The following is a 17,094-nucleotide window of genomic DNA, read 5'->3' on the forward strand; positions in this document are numbered from 1 at the left end:
CAAACAAAAGATCCGAAAACTACAGTTGATAAGCACGAACACTGATCTCGTCTCGGCGCGGCATCAATAACATCGAAACCAAGGCCAAGCTCTCAACGGAAATTCGACATATTGGGTAAAAACGTTCGACTTTTGACGGATGACATTTCAAATAATCAGGTAATAAACAATAATATAATTATGGTAATACTTTATATTTATAAAGAACACCACTGGTTAATTTCACTTCAAATCTTCTCTTGTTTTTTTTTAGAGGAAGTTTTGGAACGCCTAGTTTCCGGACAAATTTTGGATATTTTGTCCGTTTCGTAACTTAACTGGAAAGTTGTGCTCAGTTTGTATTTTAAAATAGAGTCTGTCTCTGTTCTAAAAGAATGTAGTGGATTGTTGACCATGTTTATTTGTCTTTGTTTCTTTGAATGAATGATTTGGGAATGAAAGTGAATCCAACCATTCAAATTCACTCCATCCATCATGTCCATACATTTTTACATATAAACATATAATTAAAATCAAAGGATAACTTTCCGTATGGCGCCACCACTTCACTCATTTTTAGAAAAAGGGATATCTCATTGAGGTTAATAAGATACTATATTTAGGCAGTTTCATCAAGTTGATTTTACGTGTACCAAAACACACACACACACAGCCCCGAAAAAAAAGAACGAAATATATTAAATCATAACTCACATTTTGTACAACTCACAACTATGAGACTTGACAGCAGGCAGGAGCATTCTCTCCCCGTGCTTACATTTCAAAAATATTTGAAATCGGATGAATAGTTTCGGAGATATTGTAAAAAAAAGAGAGCAACGACAAAAAACAGAAGCTTGGCCTGGCGTGCAGCGCCCATTCGTTTGTGCATGACGTCAACTTTGAACCCCGTGGACAACGGATTTCGGAAATCTTCGGAAAGCGCCGAAGAAGCCCGAAGACGGTTTTTTGCGATGCGGGAGCACATGTTTACACAAAATGAGATAACGATTACATCATCGTGTAGCCGATAAAATTCCGCACATCGTACAGCTAGTCGCATAGCTTTTACCATAAAAACCTATTTTTGTCGGCGTTTTCCATTTTTTGAATCAAGATTTCTTCCAGAGACAATCATCAAAATTGAATGCGACTTTGTCAGTGCTAATTCCCATACTTTTAAGTTTAACTTGTGAAAATTTGGTGTAATTTGATTATGTTTTCTTCTCCCGCAGAAAGGTTTTGTTAGACCATTTCTTGCAAAGTTGTCCTAAATACGCACGATTGTACATGTACGTCGTACTCGTACATCTTCGTGTTTCCGTGATGTGCCACCACAAGAGGGCGTGTGTTACAATAAGTTTGATAGGCCTGGGCTCTAATAATAGAAAGCTGGAAAGCTGCCCGATCTTGTTTCTTTGATAATTTCTACGTTCTGAATTGATAATAACAGACTGCTCATCTTGAGTCAAAAGAAACTAGTATTGTTATATACTTTTAAAGGCCTATACTAATTGAAACGAAAGTTGAACAAAAAAATTGATTGTATAATTATAGCCATTGGTTTTTAGAAATTGTCTTTGTAAATATAACAAAAATAATCGATGTATACAAATGCCTTCATCCTCAAGTTTTTTAAAGATTGTTCTAATGTTTTACTGTGTTAATGCTACAATTTTAAATCAAAGGATCAACTGATCTTAAATTAAAGGAAACACCAGTCATAAACTCTTTAATTTTATTCCATTCTGGTTAATTCAATAATGCTATTTGTTGACATAATTAATAAAGAATATTCACACAAACACCTGCAAAACTTAACACATATTTAATTTTTATAGTTAACAATTTTCCCCACGATGCCGCTCCTCAGTTTGATTCACAAAATATCACTGTTTGCCGTTCATAAAAAATCATACTAGCGCCTCAAAGCACAGTTTGTAAGAGATAGAGGGCGCTCGCCTAGTGTGCGCCCTCTATTGCCATAGGCTGTGCATTCAACTTGGCCGTGGCCGATATGAAGAAAAACATAAGAATTGAACTTGAACACGGGTACGTTTTTTTCACGATCCACGCTCATTAAAAACGGTATATCTCTGCAACCAAACATCCGATTTCAAAATTTTAAATTGATTTTTACTTCTAAGAATACACCTTAACAGACTACATCTTGTCAGAGAAAAAATCACCTGCATTAAATTTGACTGAAACTGCCTACTATATTATTCCATATTAAATGAAAAAGTGGTGGCGCCGTACGGAAACTTTTCCAAATCAAATTTTTGATCTGCACTCTCCATTGATCATGCCTTCATGTAGGCTACTTCTAGAAGAAACTAATAAGGCTCCCCCTGTGAGCCTTATAGGGGTCTTATATTTTGGACCTCCTTATAACGCTAGTAATTTAGTATATGTTTTTAAAATCGGCGTTGATAGGTGAAAGTTTTACGACCGTTCGCCATCAATAACTAAAATTTCCTTTGTATTACACTGACAGTGACACACCAGAAACTTTCACCACACACTCGATATACATTCATGATGCTTGTGTGGCCTTTTTAACGAGTTAAATTAAAAAACATCTTCAAAAAAGGATATTTTCTGCTCGGTACTCACCGACACCAGCCCTGATACTTCGGCTTTTAAGGGGCACAGCAGTTTTGCCTTGACTTTTCGTAAAAATTTGGGGCACCAAGGCAATTTTCAAAAATTTGGAAGGGCATCACGGCAATCATAAAAAGTTGCGATGGGCACGACGGCAGTTTGAAAAAAAAACCTCAGAGTTGCCTGTAAAAAATAGTTCTTCAAATTTTTTCATTTTCTAACTGTTACCCAATGAAAAAAGAAAGCATTCATCTAACTCAACCAAATAAAGAACAACTAGGCCTACTTACAATACACAACAAATAGTTTTTGTTCATACGTAATCCTACTACTTGTCATGCACGTTGTGTAGTTTTTCGTAGAGACTCTAAAATTCCCACGCAACTGCTCCATTTTGACACGATGTTGACAGAATAAATGCATGCGGTGCGCTACGACTATGCTATATACATGATAGTACATCACATGTACCAAGCATGGGGGAAACCACTATCCCAGCATGCACAGCACGTCGAGTCTTTGTCTCAAGGCGCTTAGCGTTGGTTTGCGTAATTTTACCACTAGAGGGCGTTTAATCTCACGCTATCTCTTGGTTCCGAAACGCCCTCTAGCGTTCGATGTTTCGAGTATTTTTTGTCGCACGCAAAGAACAACAACTAACCGGTCTGAAATCTGCTGCTGTGCCTTACGTGCGTGAAATTGGGGTCTATTTCGCTGTGTGAAATTTACACAGACATCGGGACTTTTTAGCTTATTTTCGAACTTTGACAACGTTGAATATAATTTGTGTTTTGGGAGGAAGGGCACGGCGGCAATGATGAGAAAAGGGCACGGCAATCATTGCCGTGAAAAATTGGGTTTTTGAAGGGCATTGCGGCAATCGGTAGGGGCAACGACGGCAATTGCCGTCGTTGCCGTCGTGAAGTATCAGGGCTGCGACACTGCCGCATTGCATGTTTTTTGACATCTCAATATGCTCAACACTTTATCTTTTGGTCACTTGGTCACCAAGCGCTGTACACGTGGGTACCAGCCTACTCGCTTGCCGAACTGCCGAGCCACAACAGAGTTGGACTAAACCATTCTGTACAGAGGGGTAATATGCAGCAGTGCATGTGCGCTATAAGTGTGAACGGCGGGAATCGTAAGCAGACAGCGTGCCGTCTTGCCGCGTAACACCCCTTCTACAAAATGGGGGCATGGAGGCAATAGCCTTCCCTTTAGTTGCGATATCTTAACCCTCTGCCCGGTATCTTAACCCTGGCCTCATTTGGTTTGAATTGATCGTCAGTAAATTTAATCTTTTTTTAATTTCTAGAGAATATAAAACGCCTAAGGAGCTAGACGTGTCTAAACGACACACCACTTCATCCACCTCAACATGGCTGATCACAAAGATGGTGAAGATGACAAGATATACGGAGGTTGTGAAGGACCAGACGCCCTCTATGTCAAACTGGTGTCATCCGACGGACATGAGTTTTATGTGAAGCGTGATTTGGCATTGACTTCAGGGACGATAAAAGCCATGCTGAGTGGGCCAGGTGGGTCAGAGTTTATTTCATAGAGCCCAATTACATAGAGCTGCTTTAGCACAAAAAGTAGCTAAGCACAACACTAGAACAAGGTTACCATCGGAAAGATCAATTCTTACTCTTTTCCATTTTGCTAAGCTTGGATATGGAGGGAATAAAACTAAAGCTTTTTAACAATGGCCTTTGTGCTTGAGTGCTTTTTGCGCTGTCTTGGATGACTTAAGTCGCCATTTGGGCTCGAGCAGGGTATAGGGCCAAGTCAACGTAAAGTTGCCATTGGGTAAAATGTAAATATATCACGACAACTGACATGTCTTTATTATTTATTTTTCTATTTCCAGGTACGTTTGCTGAGAATGAAGCGAATGAAGTATTCTTCAGAGAAATTCCGTAAGTCAGAATTCAAAACTAAGATCTATTACTGTGTTGTTCTTTAGGTGTTGAGCATATTGGTTTATTCGTTTCAAAGTTCATGTATCTCATACATGTCGCTACTTTTATTGAAACCGATATGCAGCATTTGGAAATGTAAATTATGAATACAGTACTCAGCAAGGTCAGAAACTCGTGAATTTAAAAGTAATTTTTAATGTTTTGTTGTCATCGCATTGATGCCGATGCTTTATGCGCTTTATAAATGGTGGCTATTATTATTATCATTTTTAAAAGCACTCTCACAACTATCTTAAACAGTCTTATTTGTCTGTCAATGCAGGTCGCACGTTCTCTGCAAGGTATGCATGTACTTTACCTACAAAGTACGCTACACAAACAGTTCCACAGAGATCCCCGAGTTCCCAATCGCACCTGAAATTGCTCTGGAGCTTCTGATGGCGGCAAACTTCTTAGATTGTTGATGTAGTGAGTCGCCAAACATCAAGTACGTTCTACACTCTACAAATTTAACTTTGAAATGTTTGTAAACTTTTGTCATTGATCAATGGAGTCATTGCCATTCAATGCTGTGTACCCCCCGCCTCCTCCATCCCCAAGATGATGTGTTTTCATTTCATTTAGGGCTCTGAAGTTTGCTGATAGTATAATTATAAACATGCTCACAATGAGTTAGTCATTACATTGGGTTATTTCACAACTGCTGTTTTCTCCTTTTTCGAAGTGAAGTGATGTGATATTTGTGTTTAAATCAGAGAAATCACAGCTTGGATTTCAGTCTTTGTAGATAATATCTGTTTTTCTTGATGAAGCAGATTTCTTTGTTGAAAATCTAATGCCTGATTCTCAATGGACACAACATCTTGTTGATAATTTAATTTACATTTTAAAATGAGTACTTTGTAATATCACTCATCATTTAAACTGAGATCATTTCAGTGGTTTTATACAACAAGATCTGTCAAATTAAAATATTGTCACCATCTGCTCTTGTTTTTTCTCGCCAGTTGAAGATTGACAACTGTACACAGGTTCTAAAAACCATTATTCCTTTTTTAATCCTAACCCACAAACTGAAAGTTTCTTGAAAAATACTTCAATTACCAATGATGACAGACATATTGGGCTATAATTACATCGTACCTGTATTAATTTGTATCTATGTATAGTTTGCATGACGTGAAAGTTTACTTATCATAAATATTTTAAATACTTGTATAAGCCATGGTCAGGACTAGTCCTAACTCGTTGTGAAATTGACCCCAGATCAGAAGGCAGATAGACGGCTTGAGGTTTGATCCTCACTTGAGAAGTTTTCTTGGATTTGTGTATGTACGCTCGTAGTAATTGGTACAAGCCCTTACTCTTTGGGTTAGAGGGCGCTTTTATTTATTACAACGAGACGAGCATACATTCACAATCCACTATGGATCATTGTCTTGAGTCAAGACTAGGTTTGAAAACCTCATCAAACTCATTATAATTTATTTTATCTTTCAATGGTTTTCCTAATTTGCTATGTATACTTAGATTTGTCTTAACTAGTAGTACTTGCATTGTGATTTTAAGAGGTTGGAAGAAAACGCAAGTTCAAGTTTGTAGTAAAATGGCACCGTTTCTGTAGTAATGCCTTCATTTTTTAAAGCAAGTTTGATTTTCAACATATGCAATAAAATTATATATAGACAAAAATAAATTGTAGTTATTTGAATGAATCATTTTCAGTGTACAGGTTGATTACATGTACAATGGAGTTAATGGCTATTTACCCGTCGTCATCAGACACTAAGCATTCCTGAATCGGCACCATTCTAAACCATGGTTGAGTTTCAAACATTGGATGTACATGTACTAGACATGCAACGATTATTTTGTGTTCCTCAGTAAATCACCCATCCCCTTAAATTTGGAAGCCAAAGACAGAAGAATATAGTGTTTTCTCATTTTGATACTAGTCGTGTTATAAATTTGGAGCTACAAGCCCTGCGATCTTAGGGGACCCCCCCCCCCTCCTAAATTTCAACCTTGAAGGTGTTTGTATGATGCAATATGTTCCCTTGGTGCAGGATGTTCTTGTCGAGTTAGTAAAACCATAGTGCCTACATACACTCAACACTACACACGTCACAACTATTTCACCGATAAAGGGGGCGTTCTCTGGAAGTCCCCAACCCGTTGTTTGTGATGTGTGGGTGAGATCTGGAAGCTTTTGAGTGATAATGGACGTCTTGAATCGAAGACTACCTCTACTGCAGCATCGTTGTACAACTTCACACAAACAGAGGCATGTCAACAAACTTAATCTCAACTCCATAAAGATTTATTCCAACATTAGTAAACATATTTTTATGACAAAATAAACCTATAACAATAAATATACGTAGTTAGTCAAAAGAGGCAAGTAAATTAACTTGTTTTTGTTTTATACAACACCCAGAGATCCTTGTCATTTTATTAGTGGTTTGCCATGCACTGTTGTGGCGCTCCACAATTAACAGGTGCCTTGCTTGGCCTTTTACATCTAGGCCAGACAGGATAACACAATAGACCTTTCCATTGTCGTTAACAACTGCACTGTTTGGCTTGTACAGCCGAATGAATTGAATCGTTTGAACAGATAATATGACTGAAATTAACACTTCTGCAAATGTCCATTCAACAAAAAAATACATCCCATGATTTGTTGCTTGGTTTCCAATAAAACCATCATTATTTTTACGAACTGTAGCATCAAGTTTTGGTTTGCACTTACGGCTTTCAATAAGTTTCAAAAACTTGGGCTGTGACGTTGCAATAAAAAGGGTTTGTAGTCTGTTCCCTTTTATACTTCAGTATTCATTACCAACATTGCATATAGGAAATAAGACAGGTGGCTGCAACTGAACTATCATCTAGGTGATTCCATTCTTGCTCCGGCCCTTGCTAGGGAATCCGCTGCCTCGTTGCCTTTGATATTGGCATGGCCTGGCACGTATTTCTGAAAACGAAAATAAGAGGGAAGCGTTAACATTGTAAACATCAAACTTTTTAGGGGAGGGGGAATCCACAAGATTTCACAGGGCTTGTAGTACCGGACCGGAAACGTCATACTCTCTTACCCAGTCTACGTTGACTTGTTGACAGAGACCATCAAGCGTCTTTAAATCTTCCTTGTTCTGAACGTCTTTGTTCCCCGCTGTCTTCCAGCCATTCTGTTTCCAGCGATGCATCCATTCTGTTATGGCTACCGAAGAGAAACAACAGGTTTTGTGTTCAATAACCATCATACTGTCTGACTATCCAATATCATCCACTGTGCTGTGGTTGTGAATCATAGATAAACTATGCGGCCTGCAATGATATCACGTAGTCAATGCATCTGCACAACTCACAGTCAACCCTCCTACTGTCTAACCATTCAATATCATCCACTGTGGTTGTGAATGATAGATAAACTATACGGCCTGCAATGATATCACGTAGTCAATGCATCTGCACTACTCACAGTCAACACTCCTACTGTCTAACCATTCAATATCATCCACTGTGGTTGTGAATGATAGATAAACTATGCGGCCTGCAATGATATCACGTAGTCAATGCATCTGCACTACTCACAGTCAACCCTCCTACTGTCTTACATTCAATATCATCCACTGTGGTTGTGAATGATAGATAAACTATGCGGCCTGCAATGATATCACGTAGTCAATGCATCTGCACTACTCACAGTCAACCCTCCTACTGTCTTACATTCAATATCATACATACAACCCCAACTTGACTAGTATAGTCGGTGCATACAAGTGAACAGTACTTTAAAGAAATGAGATCCAGTCTCTTAGCTTCTATTTTTAGCATTAGTGCAGAGCGGTGAGCTGGCCTTGAACTTAACTCTTGAAGGGGCACACCATTTTCTACATAGGATACAGTAAGTGGCACTTCTAGGAAGAAAGTATAAAATTTGTATTTGAAGCACAGGGGACCACGGCAATTGCTGTGGGTTAATTCAGGGCAAAGAGTGCAGTTGCATTTCATCTACCTTTCTGAGTTGTCAACCTTGTTACTAAGTGTTAAACCCTAGTAAATGTTTGTGTCGTGATAAGTCAGTCATTGTAGTACATACTTACATTTCATTGTGTACTTGCTATCTGTGTACAATGTAAGCTCTTTGATATCCCTAGCCTTGGCTGTTTCTAGAGCTCTTATGGCAGCCTGTGGACAAACAAGAGCGAATCTCACAATATGAACAAATACATGGAAATATAAAGAACTGCCTCTCTACCCGCCAAGCTTAATGGCCTAGTGGTAAGACAACAGGGCCCAATGTCATGGCTTTGCTTACTGCGAGCACGGAATTGCGCTTACATCAAGTGTTTGCAGGGAACCGTTTCTTGTGCGAGTGTGTACTCCACATTACTAGGCGGTCTACGCTAGCACAGCTAGCACAGAGATTCTGTGCGTACCCTGTAAGAATGGAGATTGCTAAGCACAAATGGGCCATAATGTCATGACCAGGATTTGAACCCACACCCTGATGACTTAACCGCCTTCTGAGTCCAATGCACAAAACCCCTCAGCGTTGAAGACAAGAAATACTACAAATGGTCGCTGAGGGTAATCATAGAAGTTTAAACCTGCCCATTGTTTACCGTAATCTCAGCTCTCTGATTGGTCTGTCTTCCCTCTAGTCTCTCACTGGTGTTATAGTGGTGGTTGTCTCCCCAATACACACCGACTCCAGCCCTGGCTCCTCTACGTCCGTTACTCTCACATGAGCCATCAGTGTATACAACAGCCCGTCCTGTGAATGTAATATTGAAAATGTCATTCAATCATCAAGGCGTGGGTTTCCTAAAACAGGCAACAAATCTCAAGGACCCAAATCCGTTGTGACACAGGATTGTTTCTAAAATTTTGTAATGTAAATAATAATAATTGAATTTATACAGTGCCAAATTGCCAATCGCCAAAAAGTATACAAGGCGCTGAAGAAACAAGGGAAAATAAGACAGTACAAGGTTGCTGGACCTAGGCTCGAGCTTCTAGATGGCGCACGACTTGATGATGAAGGACGCTGTTGGCCAGCTACAGTACAGACTTGGGGAAAAGGTGGGTCTTGAGAGCTCATTTGAAGGCTGGGACACTGTTCCTGGTTTGGATAGGTAGACTATTCCATAATCAGGAAGCGGCAATGGAAAAGGCCCTGCCACCTGCTGACAGGTTTATGTGTTTTATGGACTGCAAGGGATTTACCGTCTGATGATGAGCGAAGGGAATAAAACAAGTCTGGAGTGAAAGGAGAGAAGAAGATACACCAGAGCATAGTGATTGAGTAACTAGATGCCTTACCGATTCCTAATGGCGGAGATGAAGAAGATGAGCTGCGAGATGATGACGATGATGAATAAGTGCTGGAACTTCTTATCTTCTTGGATTGATATGTATATGAGCTGCTTGCGTACTCAGGCTCCTGGTCGTGTTTTCTCTTGGTGCTGTACGAGCTCTGAGGAATGTATTTTGACTGTTGCGGTTCTACACAGTAGGAGACAAAACACAAGATTTTGTAAGAGCTTAGTGGGCATATGAACCATGGGTATCGTGGCATCATAGCTATCTTAGAGGTAAAACTATAGGGCCTAATGAAGCAATGGAAAATGCAAGTACCTACGACCTAGTCACAGAATTGGCCAATGAGCAACCTTCTGGGCCCTCTAGTTGAGGGCGCCCTACTCAATGATGTCACATTGACGTACAACGTCTATTGAACATAAAAAAAACTCTAAAACAAAAATTAACAACATTCCTTGGTTGCATTTAATAAAACCAACTACAGTCCTGTATGCTTCATTTTTGAAAGGGCAAGAGCACCAAGGCATTTCCTCCTTGGTAAAAGGCACCCTATGAGGAAATTGAAAATTTCTAACTTGAGCATTGCAAGGGCACCAAGGCAATGACCAGGGGGCATGGAGGTATTGAGGCAATCGCCTTTGTTGCCTTAGTGAAGTATCCGGCCTGCAACTTAGGTTTCTTTATTAGAGTTTTTAAATCAGGGACCTTACACTAGCTTCATTGCAACCTTACCATAGCCTATTGAAGCAGGTGCATAACTTGCAGCTACGGATTTCTTGCTGTAGTTAGACGAAGATGGCGCAGAATAATTCTTGTGATATTTTCCTCCCTGAGATTGATGTCCTTTTTGGAAATAAGGATTTGGATCGTCACTGGCATTCACAAATGCCCAAGCCTCCTGAGCTGTTCCAAACTTCTTGTACCGGGCACCTTGGAAGCCATCCACATTAGATTTACATTCATCCCTGAAACAAAGGTACAATAAATATGAAAATAATGAGAAATGTTCATCAGGTGCCCTCTGCTGTCAATAAACCCTAAACAAATATTAAGCGTGCTCTATGCTAAGCTGGCATGTTAAGCTCGAGGAAGCCTGGGGGTTAATCCCAGAGTCAGAGAGTGTCCCTTGAAAACATGGACACATGATAGATGGATGGGATATGTGCAGGCATGCGAGTAACTATCCATGATGAAAGAAGAGGAAAAGAGAAAACAAAGGGCAAAAAAAGGACGGGAAAATTGAACAGAGCTAGGGATCTACTAAGAAAAAGGATATTCAAGAAAAGAGACTTTAACTGATACAGGAGAGGAAAATTCGCAAAACTGGACATGGGGACAGACCGACAAATACAAGGAAACAGGTAAGTATATGATTTCACCATGGAGGTACATGCTGTAACCTAGTCAATAAGGTTTATCGCAAATAGCAAAATATCAAGAGAGGGCGCTGTTGAACACACACTAAGATATAGGCGATGCATGTGCGAGTCATGCATGACAACATACCGCGGTAGCAAATCTGCCCCGTCTGCCTACCAATAACACATTGCGGTTCTGAATCCGATAAACCTATGATTTAGAAAGAAGCGTTAAAAATGTAAATAAGTTGCTGAACTGATTACTAAATGAATAAAAAAATAATGATTGAAGTTAACTATTTTTTGCATTATTTATTTATTTATTTAATTTTGAATGACTCGTTTGTTACTTTTTTTGAATACACTTTTTGTTCATTATTTATAAAATATTAATAGGACTATTTATAAGAAATACAGATTGAGGTAGGAGATCTTGGGTCTCATTATATTCCTAGTCCATGTCGTCTGCAAAATTTAACTTTGACACTGTATAGCGCCATCTACGGTATGTCTGTGACAGTGAGTTTGTGGCCAACACCTCTCTAACTAATCTATTCTAAATTGTTGTCAACAAATCGCGTCGAAATTACACACAAAATGGTTGTTTACCAGGACTCAAAAACTCCCACATTCCGTCCACTCCTGACAGCATAGTGGCCACACTTTGGCATGATATGTGAATAAATTCCAAGGGCCCGACAAAAACGGGAAGTACTCATTCACTGATCCTGGAGAGTGTCTTGTCGTGGTAAAGCTTTGCCATGTTGATGTTTCACACATGTCTCACTGGTTCACCGTAATCTAAACGTACTGAAACGGCACATCTGGAACCAGTGGAAAATACAGTCAAAGTTCAAAGTTGATAATGGGGTCTCGTTTTTACTTACTAACTTATATATTTTTTTCAATATATAAAAGATTCTGTAAAAACTTAAAAGTATTAAAAATAATGTTTTTAATTGACTTGTGTTTTTAGATTTGTTATGAATGAACATTTATTTTATATTTTCAACAGATTTTAGGGATCACATTTTAGCCTCCATTCAGCAGATCCAGCTTCTCGTACATTCCCGTGCCGACGAGACTTCAGCGAAATATAAGTCTTTTCGGCCGTAAATAGAGTAAGTTCAGAATGGCGATTGAAACATAAATTTTTAAAGTTCGATATCATGGAAACTGATTAATAATATTTGTTGATTAGTTAATAGTATTATATTTAAATAATCATGTAATTGCTGTGTGAAATTTCGTTTCGTAATGATGGGTGATGTTTGTGATTTTCTTGGATGAAAATGAACACTATAATACAATTCATGTTTGCCGCAAACGTATTCCAACTGTACACACACACACACGTACACTCGTACGTACACACGACAAGCAACGATTCAGATTCCGTTCAATATTTGCTCCTTATGTAGACTAGCGATTGTCCAAGAATTTTAGACGGAATTTTGATTAGTTAATTAATTAAAGATCGCCAATCTAGCAGTGCTAAGCCGAATTTGACTCGCCTTTTTATTATTTTTAAATGAATTTTTGTTTTGACACTGACCGCGCCGACAAGTAAAGTACAGACTACAGTAGAAGTAGGCCTATATAGATTTTAAAAAAAACTGTTTAAAATGTTCAAGTTAATCTCTACTTTCCGTATGGCGCCACCACTTTTTCACTAATTTTTACAAAAAGGGATATCTCATTGAGGTAAATTAGATACTATATTATATTTATTATTTCATGTCGAATGTAAAAGTGGTGGCGCCTTACGTAAACTTCTTCGGTCATTGAAATGAAACTTTGAAAGCATTAATCATGTTAATTTTGCAGATTTTTTTACAACAAGATATTTTGTTTTTTGGTTGCAGCCGTGGTCCAAGATGGCCGTGTTCAGTGCAGGAGCCAAGATCATTAAGCCACAAGGCGAAAAGGCAGATGAGTTTGAACTGTCCATCTCACAGGTGAGTTGTTTTGTGTGCTCTATTTTGTTCTGCTGTTTCAAATTTTTGATATTTTGTGGTGCTGTTTAACTTTGTGTGAGCAATGTAATTTCTTCTTTTCAGAGATTAATAAGGTTTCTTTTTTATATGTCTGAAATTTAAAGTGAAAAATGACTTCTTCTTCCCCAGTATTTTGTTTAATTTCAGCTGTGCATGATTTGTTTTTGTCCATTAGGAGTGTTTTCCAAGAAAGGTCCGCTGCCCCATTGCCTGTTAAAACAGCTTGTGGACCAGTTTTGAAAATCATCCCTATTTAATATGAATTAGGGGCAAAAGCTGACATATTAGTAAAATGAAAAGCTCATTACTGATTCCACAAAACGAGTTAGGACTTTGGGTTCAATGCATCCTAAGACTATGGTTATGGAACTAAACTCGTTCTTTGTCCTAAGATTAATCCTAAGTTAGGAAGAGTTTGGTGAAATCGACAGCTGGTCCTGCTGGATAATCACTGAGCAAAATAACGCCAGGTGAATTGTGACGAGTTTGTTGATTGCTGAGTTGACGACAATAGTCCATTATTTCTAATTCCCGAAAGCTGTTTTATCTAAAGCTCTTGAGATTCGCTGATGGACTACATTAAAAGCTTTCCTCTGCAGTACCTCAAGATATTTGTGTTAACTTGAGAAATGCAGAAGATCGCTGACATTTATAGTGCGATTGTTATGTTATCTTTGTCCACTTCCCCCTCCCTTTTTACTCTGATAAGGGTTCAAGAGAGAAGCTGGGTTTACTCGGATTAATGTCGTGGCCGAGCGGTTAAGAGCACCGAACTCAAGCTTTGGTGCTTCTGTTCAACAGTGTGTGGGTTCGAATCCCGGCCGTGACACTTGTGTCCCTGAGCAAGACACTTAACTATAATTGTTCTCTCCACCCAGAGGGTAAATGGGTACCTGTGAGGGCAGAGATGGTTCTTGTGATTGGTTTAACTGAGTATCGCATATTAATGTTGCACAGGCTGTATACTCCCAAGGTTGCTGAGATGGTTTAACGAATGAATTAAGGTCCAGTGACAAGGGGTAATAATGTCGGAAGTGCTTTGAAGCGCTATCTAAAAACTGGTTGTTATTATTATTATTATTTAAACTTTGATATTTCACTGCCTGGAAAATCACTAGGCCTACCTCTAAAAAGTGTATTTAGGCCTAGAATTAATCTTTGTTAACTTCTCTAAAATGTTAATTAACTGGTACAAAAAAGGGATCATTATCATTATGTCAAAACTTTTACAGAATGGTCTTGAACAAAGTTCAGTATATAATATAAAAAAAGATGTCATTAATTTTGTTATTTCTGACAGGCCCTCCTTGAACTTGAGATCAACTCTGAGTTGAAGAGTCAGCTTCGTGAGCTCTTCATCACTGGAGCCAAGGTATGTTGTTGTTTTGTGTTCTTCGGGCATAATATTCTTCAGACATAATATTCTTCAGACTTAAAAGTCTGTTAGATAATTTTTTGGCTCTTAAAGTCATGACACACGAGGCAACCAGTTTCAAGCAATCCCCACAAAGAGAATCCATTTAAATGTTCTTATTTTGTTCTTACAGATAGTAAAACATTGTTTGAAAAATTACTCATGTTGCCCAAAAAAGTTGCCTTGTGTGACAAGGCCCTTAAAAAGATTTAGGAGAAAGATTATTGTTGTTAAAGACAGGTGAACTGGGACAATAGTGACTAGGCCAACAATGGTCCATTTTTTCTAATTCCCGAGAGCTGTTTTATCCAAAGCTCTTGGGATTCGCTGATGGACTACATTAAAAGCTTTCTTCTGCAGTACCTTAAGATATTTGTGTTAACTTGAGAAATGCAGAAGATCACTGACATATATAGTGTGATTGTTATGTTATCGTTGTCCAGGTGCTTCCCCCACCCTCTTTTTACGCTGAAAAGGGTTCAACTTTTGATATTTTTTGTGTGTCCATGTTTGATATTTCAGGAAATTGATTTTGGAGCCAACAAGAAGGCTATTGTCATCTTCGTTCCAGTGCCACAGCTTAGGGGTTTCCAGAAAGTCCAGAACAGATTGGTGCGAGAACTTGAGAAGAAGTTCAGCGGCAAGCATGTTGTGTTTGTAGCACAGGTATAAACAAATTTAAACATATCAATTAATCAGTAGGATTTGAAACTTTGCATCGTAGAAGTTTATTTGGGTGAGGTTTGCGGTCACACCATGTGAAAATCTCATACCTTTCAGGAAAATACTGAATGTTGAAGCGCCGTGAATGTCACTGAGTGACGGATATGAGCGATATATGAGAAGCCACTATTATTACTATTATTAACTTCACCTTGCAGAGACGTATCCTCCCCAAGCCAACGCGCAAATCAAGAACGAAGAACAAGCAGAAGCGCCCCCGTAGCAGGACTTTGACCGCCGTGCATGACTCTATCCTGGAGGACCTTGTCTACCCATCGGAGATTGTCGGCAAGAGGACCCGGGTTAGACTAGATGGAACCAAAATCATCAAGGTGCATCTAGACAAGAGCCAACAGATTCAGGTGGACTACAAGGTATGTTGGCTTTATATAACCCCATTCACATTTAACCCTGGAAATCCCCAGGAAAGTTTGTTCGACTCTTTCACACTGGTTGAAACTTACAGGAACATTTATTTGACCTTTTTATTCTGGTTGAAATTCCCTGGAAAGTTTGTTAGACCTTTTCAAACTGGTCGAAATTTCCAGGAAATTCATAGTAATTTATTTTTTACCTTTTACACACCGAGTTATTATTAAACCCATAATTTCCTGTGGGAAAAGCAATTGTTTACCTTTTACACACTATTTATGGTTGTTTGTGCTATCATTGTTTTTGCACCCACCAAGCCAGGTATTAGTGTAGCCCTCACCTTGTAGTTGCAGTCTGGCCTCGTGAGTTGGATTAGTGCCCCATAAAAATTGTTTTTAAAATATTGCATCAGTTGAACAACGCTTTGTATCTGTTCATATTTAAAACCAGTTGTTTACCTTTTACACATTTTTTATCAATCCCCTTTGTCAATAACTCAAATCAGTTGAGTGTAGTCCTTGCCTTGAAGGGGATATCTCGCCTTTTTGTTTTCAAATATTGGAACAGTTGAAGAACGTTTTGTTGTATCGGTTCATTTTTTTGTCTACAGACCGACACCTTCAGTGCTGTCTACAAGAAGCTGACCGGCAAAGATGTTCTGTTTGAGTTCCCTGACTGGACTCTTTAAACAAGACCTACGTATAGGGTGCAATGTGCACTGCAACACCGTCAGAGTAATTGGGAGGGGGGAGCATTCTACAATGGCACACCATTTATCATCCTGAAAAAGGACCCAAGTACAAGTTAAGAAATGGTCTGAACTACCTGGCATTGGTCTAATGCTAAAATTGAAAGATCTTATTAAAAAATTGTTTAACAAGTGTTTCCAAACACAGTAATATTTGTGTGATGATGTCTCTTTTATTGCGTCTCCTTTTGTCCTGTCTTGAGCCACTTTGTAACCCTCGACCCATGTCACTGAAGGCTATTAGGAGCAAACCCTGCTATGGCATCTTGTAAAGGCGCACGAGTCTATTGGCTGCAAGCGCAGAATTCTACAGAACCTTGCAATTGGGTCCATCTCTTGTTGCCAATCAACAGGCCCGATTCATTCTTGAGTGAGCCGTTACTAGAGAGCAAGGTAGTTTTTCCTTGGGGAGGGGGGGGGGTTATATCAACACTAGGCCCCGTGAAAGAGGCGTACTACTTCTGTACTTCCGTAGTCTTGGTGCAAAACAGTCTCATGTTAGTTTGACTATGTCACCGCTAGGTCGGGTTAGAGGACATTCTCTGTTATCTTGAACCTGTTGGTTGTTTTGTGGTGGATGAGTAAAGTTTTACCAATGGCGCCCTCTATCATTCCAATATTAGTATGCATGGCACGAATT

General features: G+C 39.0%; 3 protein-coding genes and 1 non-coding gene across 5 annotated transcripts; 3 read left to right on the forward strand and 1 right to left on the reverse strand.

Moving 5' to 3' along the window:
* Positions 1 to 5,998, forward strand: LOC139952105 (elongin-C). The gene is made up of 4 exons (XM_071951060.1): positions 1 to 159; positions 3,902 to 4,127; positions 4,460 to 4,508; positions 4,834 to 5,998. The coding sequence occupies exons 2-4, from the start codon at positions 3,965 to 3,967 to the stop codon at positions 4,973 to 4,975; spliced, it is 354 nt and encodes a 117-aa protein (XP_071807161.1). The 5' UTR covers positions 1 to 159; positions 3,902 to 3,964; the 3' UTR covers positions 4,976 to 5,998.
* Positions 5,904 to 11,989, reverse strand: LOC139952103 (ribonuclease H1-like). Its single transcript, XM_071951057.1, has 7 exons — positions 11,810 to 11,989; positions 10,575 to 10,807; positions 9,843 to 10,025; positions 9,143 to 9,294; positions 8,621 to 8,705; positions 7,610 to 7,734; positions 5,904 to 7,488 (listed from the first exon to the last, which is right to left on the reverse strand). The coding sequence occupies exons 1-7, from the start codon at positions 11,917 to 11,919 to the stop codon at positions 7,399 to 7,401; spliced, it is 978 nt and encodes a 325-aa protein (XP_071807158.1). The 5' UTR covers positions 11,920 to 11,989; the 3' UTR covers positions 5,904 to 7,398.
* Positions 11,990 to 12,302: 313 nt separating this feature from the next.
* LOC139952104 (small ribosomal subunit protein eS7-like) lies at positions 12,303 to 16,605 on the forward strand. Of its 2 annotated transcripts, none has more exons than XM_071951059.1 (6): positions 12,303 to 12,321; positions 13,066 to 13,158; positions 14,498 to 14,569; positions 15,134 to 15,277; positions 15,493 to 15,708; positions 16,317 to 16,605. In XM_071951059.1, exons 2-6 carry the CDS (start codon positions 13,078 to 13,080, stop codon positions 16,392 to 16,394), a joined length of 591 nt encoding a protein of 196 aa, XP_071807160.1. In that variant the 5' UTR covers positions 12,303 to 12,321; positions 13,066 to 13,077; the 3' UTR covers positions 16,395 to 16,605. The 2 variants fall into 2 exon arrangements, with proteins under 2 accessions (XP_071807160.1, XP_071807159.1); XM_071951058.1 differs by lacking the exon at positions 12,303 to 12,321 and adding an exon at positions 12,453 to 12,563.
* Positions 14,881 to 15,017, forward strand: LOC139952769 (small nucleolar RNA psi28S-1192). The gene has a single exon (XR_011787910.1). It is a non-coding gene; the product is annotated as a small nucleolar RNA psi28S-1192 (small nucleolar RNA).
* Positions 16,606 to 17,094: the final 489 nt, after the last annotated feature.

The sequence above is a fragment of the Asterias amurensis genome, chromosome 20 (genome assembly GCF_032118995.1).
Source record: "Asterias amurensis chromosome 20, ASM3211899v1".
In the NCBI taxonomy this organism is placed as follows: Eukaryota; Metazoa; Echinodermata; class Asteroidea; order Forcipulatida; family Asteriidae; genus Asterias; species Asterias amurensis.